Consider the following 19,280-nt stretch of genomic DNA (forward strand, 5'->3'; position numbering starts at 1 on the left):
GCCAAGACTTACCATTTAAAATAAAAATTCTTGGACAAAATAGAGAAGTTCGTCCTTTTGTTCCTAAACCATTACAATGTACACAGTGCTCAAGGTATGGACACACATACAAAAGATGCCGTAATAAAGCTATATGTGCAGTCTGTGCATCAGATGACCATACCACTAATTGGAACTGTAATCAATCAAAATGTATTAATTGTGGACTAGCCCATCACGCAAAATCTAAGGAGTGTTCATTTTACCAATATAAACACAGAAACTTCAGTGTTAATAAATAGGACAGGAATGTCAGTCATGGAAGCCAGACTTGAGCTAAAAGTAAGAGGCGTTAACAATCCATCCAAAACCCCCACCTTTTCAAATGTGACTAAAAATCAAGACATCAAACAGCACAATGACAAACAAGATAGTATAAACAGGGAAACTGGATTTCATACCAATAATACTGAAACACAAAATAAAAGTGATATTACAACAACCAATACCACCACTAACATAGATGATTCATTATCCATGGAAAAGAACTTCCAATAGAAGAAGAATTAAATAATGATGATAATCGAACTGGCAAAAAGAAAAGAATTCTAGAAAGAACCCCACCTAAGGGAAAAAAGGTAAATATTGAAAATTACAATCAATCCAGAGACTCCAACTACACCAGGAGAACATTTTAAAAAGGATATTAAACTAACCTCATCACAAGTGGAAATACACAATTACCCTCAATCTCAATCAAACAGCCAACATCTGGACAGTAAAGATCACTCTTTACAAGTTCCATCAAATAATACTAATGAAAATCATACCATTAAACCAAACCAAAATATAACTATCACCCCCCAACCATCCACAAGACCGAAATATCCCATTAACAACAACAAAACAAATAACCCCTCAAACCAACAGTCCTTATCACTACAGAAAAGGAACAATAGAATTACAAAACCAGAAATTTCTAAAAGCTAGACCAAAAACTTCTGAACCAATAATTAACATTAACCAAACATGCTTCATTCTTGTGGTTGTAATGAATGCTTTGTAAGTACATATAACCAACTAACTACCAAGACAGAGGACACAGTACGAAATTGTATTGACAATTTTACCAAATTAAGGAGGTGCCCTTTAACACACCAACATGAGAACGAATTATGTTCTGAATCCTTAAAATACAAAAAGGAAATTATAAAATCAAAAATAGACTTATTAATATTCAACTATGAAAAACAAACAACTGCAGAATCTAATAACTAACCAACATACAAATACAACGATTAAAAAACCACAAATAAATTCAAATGCATATAAACTACGAGATAAAGTAAAATCAGCAATCAATTTACAGAATTTAACACCAATTCCTCCCAATAATGGAATATAAAATCATTCAATGGAATATAAATGGTCTCTTAAACCCGACTACGTTTGGGTGAATTACAAAGAATCATACGAGACCACAACCCAATGTGCATATGTCTACAACATATAGGAAGTAACCCTACAAATATCCAACACTATAAAATTGCCTGTTATTCACCAACTGACGGTGGAAAATTAGGCACAGCCATATACGTTCATAATAGCATTACATATGAACCTGTTGGACATACCATCTATGCCATATCAAATAACATCAATTAAACTGTATATGCCTGATAAAAGTAAAATTACTATTTGTAATTTATATAACCAACCAAATTTCAATGCAAATTTCAGTGATTTTCTGAACTTATTAGCAAAAGTATACAGGAACCACTACTTATAGTAGGAGATTTTAATGCACATAATCCATTATGGGATATTAATAACCCCACTGACACATCCGGAATCAACATAGAGAATACTATAATGAAACACAACCTGTATTGTCTCAATGAAAGTGAAGTTCCAACATATTTTTCAAATACACACCTAACCTTTTCTTCAATTGACATTTCATTATGTTCAAATGATGTAGCGGAGAAATTTGAATGGAACGTCCTAGGACGATTCATACACAAGTGACCATTTCCCAATCATTCTGAACTACTTAAGTAATGTCAAAATATTGCCACCTACAAGATATAATTATCCAAAAAGCTAACTGGGATAAATATTTCCTATACACACGAAACATACCACCATTCCCACATAATGAAGATCACAATACTACATGTGAATCCTTCTCAAACTTCATAATAAATGTTGCAGATAAAAGTATTCCAAAACAAAAACACATTCCACAAAATCCCCTGTCCCATGGTGGAATCCAACATTAACAACATTAAGTAAAATAAAAACATATATTGAGTCGCAATCTAAACAGACTCAAAACTCGCCTTAAATCACTCGACAAAATGCCTATAGTATAAACATATTAAACAAAATAGTATAACAAACATAACAATTAACCACATTAAACCACTATATAACAAATATACAGCCAAATTTAGAAAAACGGTAATAGCTGAAAAAATCGCATCATGGAAGGAATATGTCTCAAACATATCTTCAAACACATCCACAAGGGATGTCTGGCAAAAGATAAGGAAAATCAATGGAAAACATATAAGACCTCCAAGAAGTGCAATACATTTAAATGGAAAAATATACCATGATACTATGAAATATCAAACATAATTGGGAACATTTTGAAAACATCAGTGCTTACTCCAGCCTAGATACACATTTTCAAAGTATCAGAAAACAAAAAGAAATATAATACTCAATTTTGAAACTCTTGAAGACCTGGAATATAACTATATTTTTAACATGGATGAACTAGATAATGCCATCAACTCTTGTCATCCCTCTGCACCAGGATATGATAAAATATCATTTGAAATGATAGAAAAATTAGCTCCTATAAGCTAAATCATATTTATTAAAATTTTACAATAGTAATCTGGCTAAAACGTGTCTTTCCTGATAAATGGAAACATGCCATAATTATTCCAATAAACAAACCAGGAAAGGATGCAAGTAATCCATCCAATTATAGACCGATATCTCTAACAAGTTGCCTATGCAAAATCTTAGAAAAAATGGTTAATGCACGATTAACGTATGTAATAACCAAAGAATCCATTTTAACACCAACACAATCTGGTTCAATAGCTGGCAGATCAACCCTAGATCCCTTAACACATTTAGAAGATCATATCAAAAAAGGCTTTGAACAAAAGAAATTAACAGTAGCTATATTTTTTTGATATAGAAAAAGCATACGATACAACATGGAAACATAACATCATGCAAAAACTCCACTCCAAGGGACTAAGAGGCCACTTACCAATATTATTAAGAACTTCTTAACAAACAGAACTTTTCAAGTAAGAGTAGAAATTCCTACTCAGTTAACCTATAAACTGGAAGAAGGAAGGAATCCCTCAAGGTAGTGTCTTGAGCTGTACATTGTTTGCTTTAGCAATCAATGACTTACTAAAATAATTTACCAAGTGGTGTAAAAAACAGTTATATGTTGATGACTTTGTCATTTACTATACGAGTAGTAATCTGAGACACGCTCAGAGAGTTCTCAGTACTGCCATTTCAAATATATGTAGTTGGGCAAATTCAGTTGGATTTAAATTTTCAACTGATAAAACAAAAGCAATCGTCTTCTACAAAAGACAAAAGGGGTGGATGAAGAACCAAACAATCAAACTGCATCTTTATAGCACTGAAATACAATTTTGTACAAAAATCAAGTATCTAGGAGTAATATTTGATCAACATTTAAATTGGAAAGAGCACATCAAATACATTAAAGCCAAGGGCATCAAAGCCCTTGCCATATTAAAAAAGTTATCACACACTAATTGAGGAGCAAAGCGAGACATTTTATTAATGATATATAAGGCAACAGTCTTATCCATAATAGATTACTGCTGTCCAATATATTCATCCGCCTCAGAATCTGCATTAAAATCTCTTCGATGCAGTGCACCATGAAGGCGTGCGATTGTGCACAGGAGCTTTCCGATCGTCCCCAACAAACTCACTTTTGGTGGAGGCAGGTATTTTGCCCTTAAAACATCACCGTAATTTAATAACAATACAAAGAGGTCTTTCAATGCAAGCGGGATCGTCTCCTGCAACTTACTGCTTCCAAAACTGTAATCAAGTAACAGCAGTTAATAGTACTAGCTCTTTCCCAAAAAGAGCTAGATACATAATGAACATACATAATATGAATCCAATTTTTCACCCACCAATGGAATTGCCACCACCATGGATTTTAAATAGAGTAAAGATATGTACCTCCCTGTCTTACCTACTCAAAAAACAAATGACAAGTACGGAAATGTACCGCCAACATGCTTTGGAGCACATTAGAAGAAAAGGCGACAAATTTATGATATATACAGACGGCTCCAAAAATAATGTTGGAGTAGGAGCATCTGCATATTCGAAAAATATGTTAAGTAAAAAAAGCCTACCTTCAATATCATCAGTATTTACTGCTGAAGTCACAGCCATAAAGATGGCTCTAGATATGATATCTGAGGCAAAAGCAAGTGTCTCTGTAATTTTCAGTGACCATGCACGTAGCGCTATAATGCGAGGTAATAGGTACCAGTAATAAATCAAGAAACCAAATAGTACATGAAATTCCAAATAAAAATTCATTCCACGTCCTCTCCCAATCAGGAATATCAATGGAAATATGTTGGATCCCAGCACACGTGGGAATAAAAGGAAATGAATATGCAGACTCTGCTGCCAAATTAAGCCTTGCACTATCCCTCCAACAATTTCATATGCCCCAGTGTCAGACTGGGTAAAATCAGTTAAAACATTAATTTACCAGGAGTGGAAAGAAGAATGGGCCTCGGTGCCAACAACAAACAAACTTAAAAATATAAAAACTGAAGTCTATGCATGGAGGACATCCTCACAGGAGGAAAGAGCAAAAGAGGTGATCCTAGCAAGGCTACGTATAGGACACAAGATTCTCACATGGTCACTTGATGTCAACACCACATGCTGCACCCAATGAAATGTAACAGATGTCAACACACATGACAGTACAGCATTTGCTTGTTGAGTGCCCAAATTGGACCCAGCAAAGATCTATTTATCTGCGGAGTTCAGAAATGAAAATATTTTCTTGCGGAAAAGCAGGGATTTTTCAATTAATAAAATCATAAATTTTTGTTAAATAAGACGGGTTTCTCAAATAAAGTCTAAAGTTTTTTTTTTTTTTTTTTTTTTTTTTTTTTTTTTTTTTTTTTTTTTTTTTTTTTTTTTTTTTTTTCTCAGGATTGATCCCTGAGAACCAGCCCGAGAAGAGTCTACTTGAGACTCAGAGGTCTGGAAAAACTAACACCTATTAATAATAATAATAATAATAATAATAATAATGAGGCCTTTTAAGGCCTTGATATTACTAGAACATTGTTACTGATTTGGTGTCGATTTGAGGCCTTTTACGGCCTTGATAATAGTAGAACATTGTTGCTGAATTGGGGTCGATGTGAGGCCTTTTAAGGCCTTGATAATACTAGAACATTGTTATTGATCTGGTGTCAATGTGAGGCCTTTTAAGGCCTTGATAATATTAGAACATTGTTACTGATCTGGTGTCGATGTGAGGCCTTTTAAGGCCTTGATAATACTAGAACATTGTTACTGAATTGTTGTCGATGTGAGGCCTTTTAAGGCCTTAATAATACTAGAACATTGTCACTGATCTGTTGTCGATGTGAGGCCTTTTAAGGCCTTGATAATACTAGAACATTGTTACCGATCAGGTGTCGATGTAAGGCCTTTAAAGGCCTTGTTAATACTAGAACATTGTTACTGTTCTGGTGCTGTTGTGAGGCCTTTTAAGGCCTTGATAATACAGGAACATTGTTACGGATTTGGTGTCTGTGAGGCCTTTTAATGCCTTGATAATACAAGAACATTGTTACTGATCTGGTGTCGATGTGAGGCCTTTTGAGGCCTTGATAATACTAGAACATTGTTACTGATTTCGTGACTTTGTGAGGCCTTGATAATACAAGAACATTATTACTGATCTGGTGTCGATGTGAGGCCTTTTAAGGCCTTGATAATACTAGAACATTGTTACTGATCTGGTGTCGATGTGAGGCTTTTTAAGGCCGTGATAATACTAAAACATTGTTACTGATTCGGTGTCAATGTGAATCCTTTTAAGGCCTTGATAATACTAGAAAATTGTTGCTGATTTGGTGTCGATATGAGGCCTTTTAAGGCCTTGATAATACAAGAACATTGTTACTGATCTGTTGTAAATGTGAGGCCTTTCAAGGCCTTGATAATACTAGAACATTGTTACTGAATTGGTGTCGATGTGAGACCTTTTAAGGCCTTGATAATACAAGAACATTGATACCGATTTGGTGTCTGTGAGGCCTTTTAAGGCGTTGATAATACAAGAATATTTTTACTGATCTGATGTCGATGTGAGGCCTTTTAAGGCCTTGATAATGCTAGAACATTGTTACTGATCTGTTGTAAATGTGAGGCCTTTTAAGACTTTGATAATAATAGAACATTGTTACTGATCTGTTGTAAATGTGAGGCCTTTCAAGGCCTTGATAATACTAGAACATTGTTACTGAATTGGTGTCGATGTGAGACCTTTTAAAGCCTTGATAATACTAGAACTTTGTTACTGAATTGGTGTCGGTTTGAGGCCTTTAAAGGCCTTGATAATACTAGAACATTGTTACTGATCTGTTGGAAATGTGAGGCCTTTTAAGGCCTTGATAATGCTAGATCATTGATACTGATCTGATGTCGAAGTGAGTACTTTTAAGGCCTTAATAATTCTAGAACTTTGTTACTGAATTGGTGTCGATGTGAGGCCTTTTAAGACCTTGATAATACTAGAACATTGTTACTGAATTGGTTTCGATGTGAGGCCTTTTAAGTCCTTGATAATACTAGAACATTGTTATTGATCCGTTGTAAATGTGAGGCCTTTTAAGGCCCTGATAATAATAGAACATTGTTACAGATCCGTTGTAAATGTGAGGCCTTTTAAGGCCTTGATAATACTAGAACATTGTTACTGATCTGGTGTCGATGTGAGGCCTTTTAAGGCCTTGATAATACCAGAACATTGTTACTGATCTGGTGTCGTTGTGAAGCCTTTTAAGGCCTTGATAATACTAGAACATTGTTACTGATCTATTGTAAATGTGAGGCCTTTTAAGGCATTGATAATACTAGTACATTGTTACTGATCTATTGTAAATGTGAGGCCTTTTAAGGCATTGATAATACCAGAACATTGTTACGGAATTGGTGTCGATGTGAGAGCTTTGAAGGCCTTGATTTTACAGGAACATTGTTACTAATCTGTTGTAAATTTGAGGCCTTTCAAGGCCTTGATAATACTAGAACATTGTTACTGATCTATTGTAAATGTGAGGCCTTTCAAGGCATTGATAATACCAGAACATTGTTACTGAATTGGTGTCGATTTGAGACCTTTGAAGGCCTTGATTATACTGGAACATTGTTACTGATCTGGTGTCGATGTGAGACCTTTTAAGGCCTTGATAATACTAGAACTTTGTTACTGTTTTGGTGTCGATGTGAGGCCTTTTAAGGCCCTGATAATACTAGAACATTGTTACCGATTTGGTGTCTATGTGAGGCCTTTTAAGGCCTTGATAATATCAGAACATTGTTACTGATCATGTATCGATGTGAGGCCTTTAAAGGCCTTGATAATACTAGAACATTGTTACTGATCTGGTGTCGATGTGAGGCCTTTTAAGGCCTTGATAATACAAGAACATTGTTGCTGATCTGGTGTCGATTTGAGACCTTTTAAGGCCGTGATAATACTAGAATATTGTTACTGATCTGGTGTCGATGTGAGGCCTTTTAAGGCCTTGATAATACTAGAACATTGTTACCGATTTGGTGTCTATGTGAGGCCTTTTAAGGCCTTGATAATACTAGAACATTGTTACTGATCTGGTGTCGATGTGAGACCTTTTAAGGCCTTGATAATACTAGAACATCGTTTCTGAATTAGTGTCGATGTGAGGCCTTTTAAGGCCTTGATAATACCAGAACATTGTTACTGATCTGGTGTCGATGTGAGGCCTTTTAAGGCCTTAATAATACTACAACATTGTCTCTGATCTGGTTTCGATGTGAGGCTTTTAAGGGTCTTGATAATACTAAAACATTGTTTCCGATTTGGTGTCTATGTGAGGCCTTTTAAGGCCTCGATAATACAAGAACATTATTACTGATCTGCTGTCAATGTGAGACCTTTTAAGGCCATGATTATACCAGAACATTGTCACTGATATGGTATCGATGTGAGGCCTTTTAAGGCCTTGATAATACTAGAACTTTGTTACCGATTTGGTGTCAATGTGAGGCCTTTTAAGGCGTTGATAATACAAGAATATTTTTACTGATCTGGTGTCGATGTAAGGCCTTTTAAGGCCTTGATAATACTAAAACATTTTTACTGATCTGTTGTAAATGTGAGGCCTTTCAAGGCCTTGATAATACTAGAACATTGTTACTGATTTGTTGTAAATGTGAGGCCTTTTAAGGCCTTCATAATAATAGAACATTATTTATCTGGTGTCGATGGGAGGCCTTTTAAGGCCTTGATAATACTAGAACTTTGTTACTGATCTGTTGTAAATGTGAGGTATTTTGAGGCCTTGATAATACTAGAACATTGTTACTGATCTGTTGTAAATTTGAGGCCTTTTAAGGCCTTGATGATACTAGAACATTGTTACTGATCTGGTGTCGATGTGAGGCTTTTTAAGGTCTTGATAATACTAGAACATTGATACTGATCTAATGTCGATGTGAGTACTTTTAAGGCCTTAATAATACTAGAACTTTGTTATTGAATTGGTGTCGATGTGACGCTTTTAAGGCCTTGATAAAACTAGAACATTGTTACCGATTTGTTGTCTATGTGATGCCTTTTAAGGCGTTTATAATACAAGAATATATTTACTGATCTGGTGTCGATATGAGGCCTTTTAAGGCCTTCATAATACTAGAACATTGTTTCTGATCTGTTGTAAATGTGAGACCTTTTAAGGACTTGATAATAATAGAACATTGTTACTGATCTGTTGTAAATGTGAGGCCTTTCAAGGCCTTGATAATACTAGAACATTGTTACTGAATTGGTGTCGAAGTGAGACCTTTTAAGGCCGTGATTATTCTGGAACATTGTTACTGATCTGGTGTCGATGTGAGGCCTTTTAAGGCCTTGATAATATTAGCACTTTGTTACTGAAGTTGGTGTCGATGTAGGGCCTTTTAAGGCCTTGATAATACTAGATCATTGATACTGATCTGATGTCAGTGCGAGACCTTTTAAGGCCTTGAAAATACTAGAACATTGATGCTGATCTAATGTCGATGTGAGTAGTTTTCAGGCCTTAATAATACTAAAACTTTGTTACTGAATTGGAGTCTATGTGAGGCCTTTTAAGGCCTTGATAATACTAGAACATTGTTACTGATCTGGTGTCAATGTGTGGCCTTTTGAGGCCTTGATAATACTAGAACATTGTTACTGATCTGTTGTAAATTTGGGGCCTTTTAAGGCCTTGATAATACTTGAACAAGGTTACTGATCTGTTGTAAATTTGAGGCCTTTTAAGGCCTTAATAATACTAGAACATTGTTATTTATCTGTTGTAAATTTGAGGCCTTTTAAGCCTTTGATAATACTAGAACATTGTTACTGATCCAGTGTCGATGTGGGGCCTTTTAAGGCCTTGATAATTCTAGAACATTGTTACTGATCTGGTGTCGATGTGAGGCCTTTTAAGACCTTGATAATACTAGAACATTGTTACTGAATTGGTGTCGATGTGAGGCCTTTTAAGGCCTTGATAATTCTAGGACATTGTCACTGGTCTGTTGTAAATGTTAGGCCTTTTAAGGCCTTGATAATACTAGAACATTGTTACTGAATTAGTGTCGTTGTGAGGCCTTTTAAGGCCTTGATAATTTATGAACATTGTTACTAATCAGTTGTAAATTTGAGGCCTTTTAAGGCCTTGATAATGATAGAACATTGTTACTGATCCGGTGTCGATGTGAGGCCTTTTAAGGCCTTGATAATACTAGAACATTGTTACTGATCTGGTGTCCTTGTGAGGCCTTTTAAGACATTGATAATACTAGAACATTGTTACCTAATTGGTGTCGATGTGAGGCCTTTTAAGGCCTTGATAATTCTATAACATTGTCACTGATCTGTTGTAAATGTGAGGCCTTTTAAGTCCTTGATAATACTAGAACATTGTTACTGAAATAGTGTCGATGTGAGGTCTTTTAAGGCCTTGATAATGTATGAACATTGTTACTGATCTGGTGTCGATGTGAGGCCTTTTAGGACCTTGATAATACAAGAACATTGTTACTGAATTGGTGTCGATGTGAGGCCTTTTAGGTCCTTGATAATACAAGAACATTGTTACTGAATTGGTGTCGATTTGAGGCCTTTTAAGGCCTTGATAATACAAGAACATTGTTACTGATCTGTTGTAAATGTGAGGCATTTTAAGGCCTTGATAATACTAGAACATTGTTACTGATCTGTTTTAAATATGAGGCCTTTTAAGTCCTTGATAATACTAGAACATTTACTGAATTCGTGTCGATGTTGAGGCCTTTAAAGGCCTTGATAATACTAAAATATTGTTATTGATCTGGTGTCGATGTGAGGCCTTTCAAGGCTTTGATAATACAAGAACATTGTTAATGAAGTGTTGTAAATGTGAGGCCTTTTAAGGCCTTGATAATACTCGAACATTGATACTGAATTGGTGTCGATGTGAGGCATTTTATGGCCTTGATAATACAAGAACATTATTACTGATCTGTTGTAAATGTGAGGTCTTTTAAGGAGTTGATAATACTAGAATATTGTTACTGATCTGTTGTAAATGTGAGGCCTTTTAAGGCCTTGATAATACTAGAATATTGTTAATGATCTGTTGTAAATGTGAGGCCTTTCAAGGACTTGATAATACTAGAACATTGTTAATGAATGGTGTCGATGTGAGGCCTTTTAAGGTCTTGATAATACTAGAACATTGTTACTGATCTGGTGTAATCTGGTGTAGATGTGAGGTATTTTAAGACCTTGATAATACTACAACATTGTAACTGATCTTGTGTCGATATGATGGTTTTTAAGGCCTTGATAACACTTGAATATTTTTACTGAATTGGTGTCGATGTGAGGCCTTTTAAGGCCTTGATAAAACTACAACATCGTTACTGATCTGGTTTCGATGTGAGGCCTTTTAAGGTCTTGATAATACTAGAACATTGTTACTGATCTGGTGTCGATGTGAGGCCTTTTAAGGCCTTGATAATACTTGAACATTGTTACCTACTAATCTGATGTCGATGTGAGTCCTTTTAACCCTTTAGCGACCAGAGATCCCGTTTTGGATCTTTAAAACAGCTACTTTCGGGTAGTCGTGGTGAACAAGTTTGAGCTTGTATGAAATTGACGCTTTGGCAACTCATAGCTACACTCCTCTGCTCTTTGAATCAACCAATCAGAAGCCGCCAGGCCCTCGCACAAAAGCTGGAGGGCCTTCGACAGACACTGCAGTCGTGCGCAAGTTGGAAAACAGTGAAGACGTGCTGCAGTAACCTCCAAGTTTCCCCCCCCCCCCTCCGAACTTCGTAATCATGGTAAGCTCACAGTGACTGTAGGATAGTGAAGCCTAGTGATATACTTACCTTTTGATGTTGGTTTGAAGGGCTGTAGTGTTACTGACGTGTCGTAGTGCCCCCCCCAAAAAAAAGTATAGATCCCTTGCGGGATACTTCGGTCGTTCTTAGGTGGACCACGCTCATCCCATGAGGGATGTATCGGACCGTAACGGTTACAACGGCCAGTAGAATACGACGTCAAGTAATTTTTTTTAGTGCTTGTTTTAGACATTTGTGAATAATTTTAACTTATTTCTAGATATAAAATTGATGATTAATAGATGTTAGGCTCATGTGCATATAAATTATACCTTACAAGGGATTGAATGATAGGTTTTTGTTAGGGAAAGTTACATTTTTCTTTCATTACATGATTTTAAAGTTGTTTTTTATTTTTGCAGTTTCAAAGCAGTATGTTTTATGGGCAACGCAATGCTGCATTGGAGACTCTGGAACGTGTATCATGGGTAGCCCCTGACGACGCTGAAGGAAGTGATGTCGACGTGAACCCTTTGGACATTGACAGTGATGATGAAGACACTACCTACGTTCCTGATGAAGGCCTTACTCAGGACGATGCCTTTGACCCTCCTAACTCTAGAGGTTAGTATGAGACATCCTTAGAGAGAGAGAGAGAGAGATGAGAGACGACCGAGAGAGAGAGAACGAGAGAGAGAAGAGAGAGAGAGGAGAGAAAATGTGTTTTAAACATTGTATTTAAAAGTCTCGTTGTTATAATGGTATTTAAATTTGTTGCCCTTTAAATGGTTTGTAAACATTGGGTATTTTAAAAACTTATTTGTTTACTTGCATACTCACTGACATACACGTGCACACACATGCACACACACATGCATACTCACTTGACATACACATGCATGCGCACACACACATTTACTGTTTTACTAATGTTACTTTATTCTTGTTTCAGCTCGCAAGGTCAATGTTGTTGTCCCTCAAGCGATGCCTATGGAAGAGGAAGGTGAGCCTAACCCTAAGAGGTCTCGTGCTGATGAATGGAAGAAGGAAGACATTGATATCCGTGCCCTGCCCAACTTCATTCATCAGAAGCCTGACTATTTGAGGGAACCTTATGAATATTTCTCCCAGTTCTTCACAACTGAATTGAGGGAACACATTGTGTATCAATCCAACCTGTACTCAAGACAGAAGGATGTAGGCAGCAACTTCCACATGTCAGAAGAGGATCTCATGGTTTTCCTTGGCCTCATCGTGTACATGGGCCTGGTTCCTCTCCCTAGCATAGTTGACTTCTGGGCCGTGAAGACCAGGATTCCTCAAGTTGCAGACTTCATGTCCAGTAACCGCTTCAAGGCAATTCGATCTTCCCTTCACTTCAGCGACAATGACCAGGCAGCTGCATCCCAAGATCGGTTCTTCAAGGTGAGAGTCCCCTTCACCAAGGTCACCAGAGAGTTCCTGAAAGTTCCTGAGACTCCTATCCACTCCATTGATGAAGTGATGGTCGCCTATAAGGGCACAAGGGCTGGTAACCTTCGCCAGTATGTCGCAAAGAAGCCTGACAAGTGGGGCTTCAAGTTGTTCTGCCGCTCCAGTGTGGATGGGTTTGTGCATGATATTCTCATGTACCAAGGGGAGACAACCTTTGTGAGCCACCATACTATGCTATCTGAAGTAGGAGAAAGCCATGTCTGTAACTTCCAAGTTTGTTGTCGCCTTAGTGAATACCATCAAGGACCCCAGAAACTCAGCAGTGTATGCAGACAACTACTTCACAAGTATAGGGTTGGCCAAGTACCTGAGATCACAGTATGGATGCCGGTATGTGGGCACTGCCAGGGGAAAACCGAGTTGGTCATCCTCCCTGACGTCTGTGAAGGAGATGAACAAGAAAGTGACACAAAGGGGGACACTGGACTATGTCTCTTCTGATGGCATCCTTGTTGCAAGATGGAAGGACAACAGCGTTGTGACAATCTTGTCCTCTGATGTTGGTGTGGAGCCCATGGGAACAGTGGAGCGGTACGACAGGGCAGCCAAGAAGAAGGTTCCCATTCCTTGCCCATCTGTCATCCAGATGTACAACAACGCATGGGGGGCATTGACAAGAGTGACATGTTGACACACCTGTACAGGACCCCCTTCAAAGCAAAGAGGTACTACATGAGGCTCTTTGCTTACCTCCTTGACTTGATCATCTGCAATGCCTGGATTTTGGTACAAGAGGGATTGCCCCTGGCTTTGCAGGAAAACCCCAAGCCGCTCAAGGACTTCCGTCTGGATATCTCCAATTGGCTCAGAAGCTTCAAGTCGTCAACCTTCAGAATAACCAGGAATTCTCTTGGCACCAGAGATTTTGCTTTGCCAAGAAGGGGCCAACGGGCAGTTGTGCCAAGTATTGAGACACGCCAGAATGCCACTGCCCTACACATGCCAAAGCATGTCTCCATGAGGCAGACTTGCAAGTTCTGTTCTGGTGCAGGCCACATCCACAGATCCCGCTGGATGTGTGAGGATTGCAAGGTGGCCCTTTGCCTTACTGAAGAAAGGAATTGTTTTGCTTTGTTCCATAAGATTTCGAAATAAGTTGTTTGTTATGAGAGTTGTTTATAGTGTTTTGTCTATTTTTATACTATTTTTGTATTATTTTTTTTACAGTGTTTTCTGTATTTTTATACTATTTTTGTATTTATTGTATACTTATTTTTTATATTAATTAAATTGTAAAGCCATATGTGTTTCTATTATACATTGTGGAACAAAAAAAAGTGATTCATCAATAATAATCATATGTTTTGTGGGCGAATCAACATTATTTATAAACTTGAAAAAGTTGCCCGCACTGCCCAATAGATCCCATACGGGATGAGCGTGGTCCGCCTAAGGTCGCCCGAGGCTCCCATACGGGATACTTCATTGCATGTAATTATTTCGCTTACTTTGGAAATTTTGTAAAAGTGCACAGGAGTAAAAAGGTCTTGTATTTACTCATACTATAACATACTAAAAGGATTTTTTAATATTTCCCATAAAACCCAGGGTGGACTTTAAGGGGACCGTCCGCTATGATGTCTATTTTTTTTATTTATTACGCAAAATACATAATTTTCATATATGTTTTAGATATATATAATACTTCATCATATAAAAATTTCAAGTCATTTGATCAAAAAACTTTTCGTTTTATTAGCAAAAATCATGATTTAAAAAAAAAAATTGGTAGAGTTTTCTCCGCTATATGACATCCGTTGTATTGAAAATCATACCATAAAAACTTCTTTATATACGGAACAATTCTGTGTGGCAGAATTTTGATTTTTTAATTTTATTTTTTATGAATTTTTTTTTTTTTTTTTTAGTTTAGACACTCAAAAATTCTAAAAAAAAGAAAAAAAAGATATCAAAATTCTGTCACACAAAATTATGGGATTTTTATTCCTCTTTCCAATGATATCTTTCTCTCTAAAATTGGATAATAAATAAACGAGTAATTTTTACCGACATGCGCATAAGTATGTTTTTGAGTTATGAGCTCCCAAAGATTTGCTATGTAAATTTTTGCTTTTTTCTTATAAAAGTCAAAACAACATTATTATAATTACTTTATTTGTACTTATATTGTTGATTTCTACATCAAGGATCGTGGTCCTACCCCTAAAAGTGGTGTTAGTACCCTCAGCCGGACACCAGATAATGATGTTGACAGCGAGACATGAGACAATGAGGGCAGCTGAAAACAATTAATTTTCGTGTTTTTCTTTCAGCACACTCTGGCCTTCGCTAATTTTGCTAGCCATAGTTGCTGAGTAGCCTTCTTGATCTTAGTAACTTCGGCATTGCTATAAGTTCACTAAGAAGTTATAAAAACAACGTAAATAGCTAGTAACCTAACGCAAGTGCCTACGCGCATATAACCGCTTTGACGTCTGTGGCGTAACTGAGTCATTCTCCGAGTCTCAGTGTTGCCATCAAAACTTTTCAGTTCCCGCTGACCAGAGCCCTAAAACCCGCTAGATTTGGACTTGAAACCGCGATTTTACAGGATATACTTTACAGCTACAAAAAAGGGTCAACGCTAAACTATAAGTATCTTGTGTAAAAATTATATCGTCTAATACATCTACTTCTCTCTCTCTCTCTCTCTACTCTCTCTCTCATCTCATCTCTCTCTCTTCTCTCTCTCTCTATATATATATATATATATATATATATAATATTATTATACTATCTATATATATATATATAGATATATATATATATATATAATATATATATATATATAATGCACATGATTATTAACATTGTATGTTAAAAAGGATGAAAATAAGTTTTAGATTGGTTATGTGGAATTCAACACTAAATGCACAGACAGACAAATCCAATGTTTACCTTTGTCAATATGTCAAAAAAACAGCAGTATCTTCATGGCCATGCGAATGTATTCTGGCTCCTCCTCCTCCCCTTCCGTCCCGTGAACTGCTGCTGCTGCTGCTGCTTTTGATGTTCTGATGTAGTCTCTTTAGTTCCAATCATATTCAAAACATTTGGCGGCACATCATAATTAAAGCAGGTTTTCCCATGTCTTTTTAGCCCTGAACGGATCCCAAGAATAGCATTCATCATTTTTGTCTGCATTCTATTTCTTATCTTATTTTTCACAAGATTCATCTGGCTAAAAATTCTCTCAACCTCTGCGTTTGAATGGGGTAGCACCAAGACGGATATTGCAAATCTTCCCAATTCCTTAAATGGATTACTATTAGATGAATCTCTATACTGAAAAACTTCATTCCAAAACTTAACAGTTTGACCAACTTCTTTCCATTTAATAAAAGTTAGGTCCTTCCACTGGTTATCAATAATCGTAATTTCTGCAGGGTGGGAAACTTTTAATAGCTCCATCAATGGAATGAGAGAATCTTTGAACAAACACTAAGAGAATTTTAACTGATAGCAACGACATGTGCTGAAGAATCTTAACATTATCTGGTAACCGCTGACGAATCTCTTTTATAAGTATGGTAATGAACTTAATGCATCGTGCTCTCATATTTTTTTCTAAAACGTCAGAGAATCCTTTTTGTTGCGACTTTCAATTTTCTTTTCTCAAACTGATAACCAAGGTATGGCTTGGGGTCTAGAAACTCTCGCTAATGTTACCTTCCAGAGGGTCAACTTTTGCAGTAGGTATCACAACTTTGTTCACTAAGATTTTAAAAACCATCACAAGATCATCATGAAGTTTTGTCGGATCAGATTCGTTTGATTCAAACGATTTGTTAACTCTCTGGATGTCTTTCAATACTGTAATAGAAACTTAAGGAAAGCAAGATTCTGACCATCATTGTACATTTCATAAAGCATCTGCGCCATAAAACATCTTTCCTTATTACGTACAATGTCAAAGTGGGTTTTAAGCTCTAACCACTGATCATGGATTCTCTCTACAGCTGTTGCAATAGAAAGCCATCTGGTTTGGCATGATTGTACAATTTTTAATGGATCATGATTTTCATTGATTAGATTATAAATCTTCTGGTATGCTGTCTGACGTAATGGTGATCTAGAAAACCAGTTATAGGTTTCACTAATAATATAATCCAAATTTCTTGGAAGAACCATTCAGCTGCAGCAGCAGAGACGGCCAGTTGTAGAGAGTGACATACACAACGAATCAAAACAAGATTAGGGACCTCTACCTTCAACTGTTCATAGACGCCATTATTCACACCTACCATAACACTGGCATTGTCTGTTCCAAGGCCTTTCAAGTTTTTGATATTCAGTCCAAAATCATACAAAGTCTCTTTCAAGGCAGCCACAATTCCACTTGCATTGCATTCTTCTAATTTTGTTAAACTTAGAAAAGTAGACACTATCTGGGCCTCTTCATTTCGTCATAGAAAATTATTGCTATTCCAAGATATTTGTTAACGCTGATATCTGTTGATTCATCTATCAGGAAACTAAAAGGACTATCACCAACCGAATTCTTCAAGTCACTCTTGAATGAGGATACAAAACATTCTTTAGTATAGCACTACACTTGGATCTCTTGATCTTTGTCATCGATGCTATTTTGCTATCACTGAAGCATGCCTTGCATAAATCATTCAAGTGATCGCAAGTTTGGATACTGAGGTATGTTCTGCAATAACAATGCTATACGCTGCAATCTGAGTTTCACTTGATTTTGTCAAAGGCTGAAATGGTATTGTAAGCTGTCTTGCGTTGGATGAATCAGCATTTGCCCTGTGTTTTTTTGTTTTCCCGTGAGCTTTCAAATCACATAACTTAGGCGCAAGAACACACTGACAAAATTTACAACTAGGTACACTTTCACCACTTCCCTTCTTTTTTTCAGTTAACCAATGTTTTAATTCTTCATCTTGAAGCCACTCCCTTCGGAATTTCTGTGTATACTGCGTCTTGGGCATTTTGAATCTAGATTCAATATGCGATCGTCCTATCTCAATTAACAAAGGTCAACGACTGACTTGCGCGAGTCCGATCACACTCTATGAAGTCTACAACTGAATGAAATGAACTAATGTTTGGCAGCGATGGAAATCATGGTTCAATATTATCTTGTTTTTCAATTTCTGTCTCAGTAGCAAACACGTGATTTGCTCTAGGGCAGATTACTGTCTCCTCCTTCCAATCAGGAAAAAACACAGGAGTGTCACCACAGGCAAAACTAAGTCTTAATGAAGGATATATAAAGACCAAATCTGAGTGCATCCCTTAATTCATATGCTCTGGACTTGGGTAGAAAGAACGACCTCCCATTAGAAGCGATGCCAATTCTTCCTAATTCCACACACACGTCTCAATTAAAAAGTGGTGAAATATCATAGATGTGGCACAAATGTCGCCATGCCCGGCAGGTCACCGTTTATAGGATTAATGACTTTGGTTGTAGCACCCACAAGGGAATTTCCTCCTCGAAAGTCAAATGCGGACGTCCTAAAGTCAAACCAATTTACGAGCGGACTCAGAGCCCATTTGCGACAGATCCTTCTGACCATTTAATCCCACACCTGGCTTGACCCTCTTTAATCGATGGGCAGACTAAGATAAAAGAGAAAGGGTAGTTTAATTCCCTCGCTAACCCAGATTGAATGGTCAAAGTATATAATCCTTTAATTTGGTACTGTCCCTCTAAATTGTTTTCTTCATTTTTGTTTTGTAAACCAATTTCATGCAGCACTTTACGAAATGATATAGTTGGTAACTTTGTGGCAACTGTTAGTACTTGCACTGCAAAGTTTCAAGTATCGAAAATTCTAAAAAAAATTATTTTTAGTGAATCAGATGGAATAAAATGATTTATGAAATAAAACCTATTAAAAAGGAAAAAAAAAAAAATCCAGAAAAACCGCTAAACATTTCAAACACGGCTAACTTTCCCGCTAGCCGCTAAACCCACTTTCTTCCCGCGAGACATGAAGCAAAAAGATCCAGATCTAGCGGGAAAACCGCTAAAATGGCAACACTACCGAGTCTCGCCTATAAATAACCGCTCTGAGCAGCTCGCTTCTCGCCCAGTGTCACACTACCTTTCATTGCTACCAGATGTATGAGAATTTCAAAACAAATCT

The 19,280-nt window shown here is 36.8% G+C and overlaps 1 protein-coding gene across 1 annotated transcript; it reads left to right on the forward strand.

Annotated features, from left to right (window-relative positions):
• The first annotated feature begins 4,468 nt into the window (after positions 1–4,468).
• On the forward strand, positions 4,469–13,611 carry LOC135206598 (uncharacterized). The gene is made up of 3 exons (XM_064237938.1): positions 4,469–4,510; positions 12,099–12,300; positions 12,629–13,611. Exons 1-3 carry the CDS (start codon positions 4,469–4,471, stop codon positions 13,609–13,611), a joined length of 1,227 nt encoding a protein of 408 aa, XP_064094008.1.
• Positions 13,612–19,280: the final 5,669 nt, after the last annotated feature.

Source organism: Macrobrachium nipponense, chromosome 31 (genome assembly GCF_015104395.2).
Source record: "Macrobrachium nipponense isolate FS-2020 chromosome 31, ASM1510439v2, whole genome shotgun sequence".
Classification (NCBI taxonomy): Eukaryota; Metazoa; Arthropoda; class Malacostraca; order Decapoda; family Palaemonidae; genus Macrobrachium; species Macrobrachium nipponense.

What these genes read in the sequence shown, in the direction of transcription:
- LOC135206598 (XM_064237938.1), top strand. Translation starts at nt 4,469, where the DNA reads ATGGCTCTAGATATGATATCTGAGGCAAAAGCAAGTGTCTCT. An exon ending in AGGCAAAAGCAAGTGTCTCT is followed by an intron (nt 4,511 to 12,098) that starts GTAATTTTCAGT and finishes TTATTTTTGCAG; the next exon opens with TTTCAAAGCAGTATGTTTTA. An exon ending in TGACCCTCCTAACTCTAGAG is followed by an intron (nt 12,301 to 12,628) that starts GTTAGTATGAGA and finishes TTCTTGTTTCAG; the next exon opens with CTCGCAAGGTCAATGTTGTT.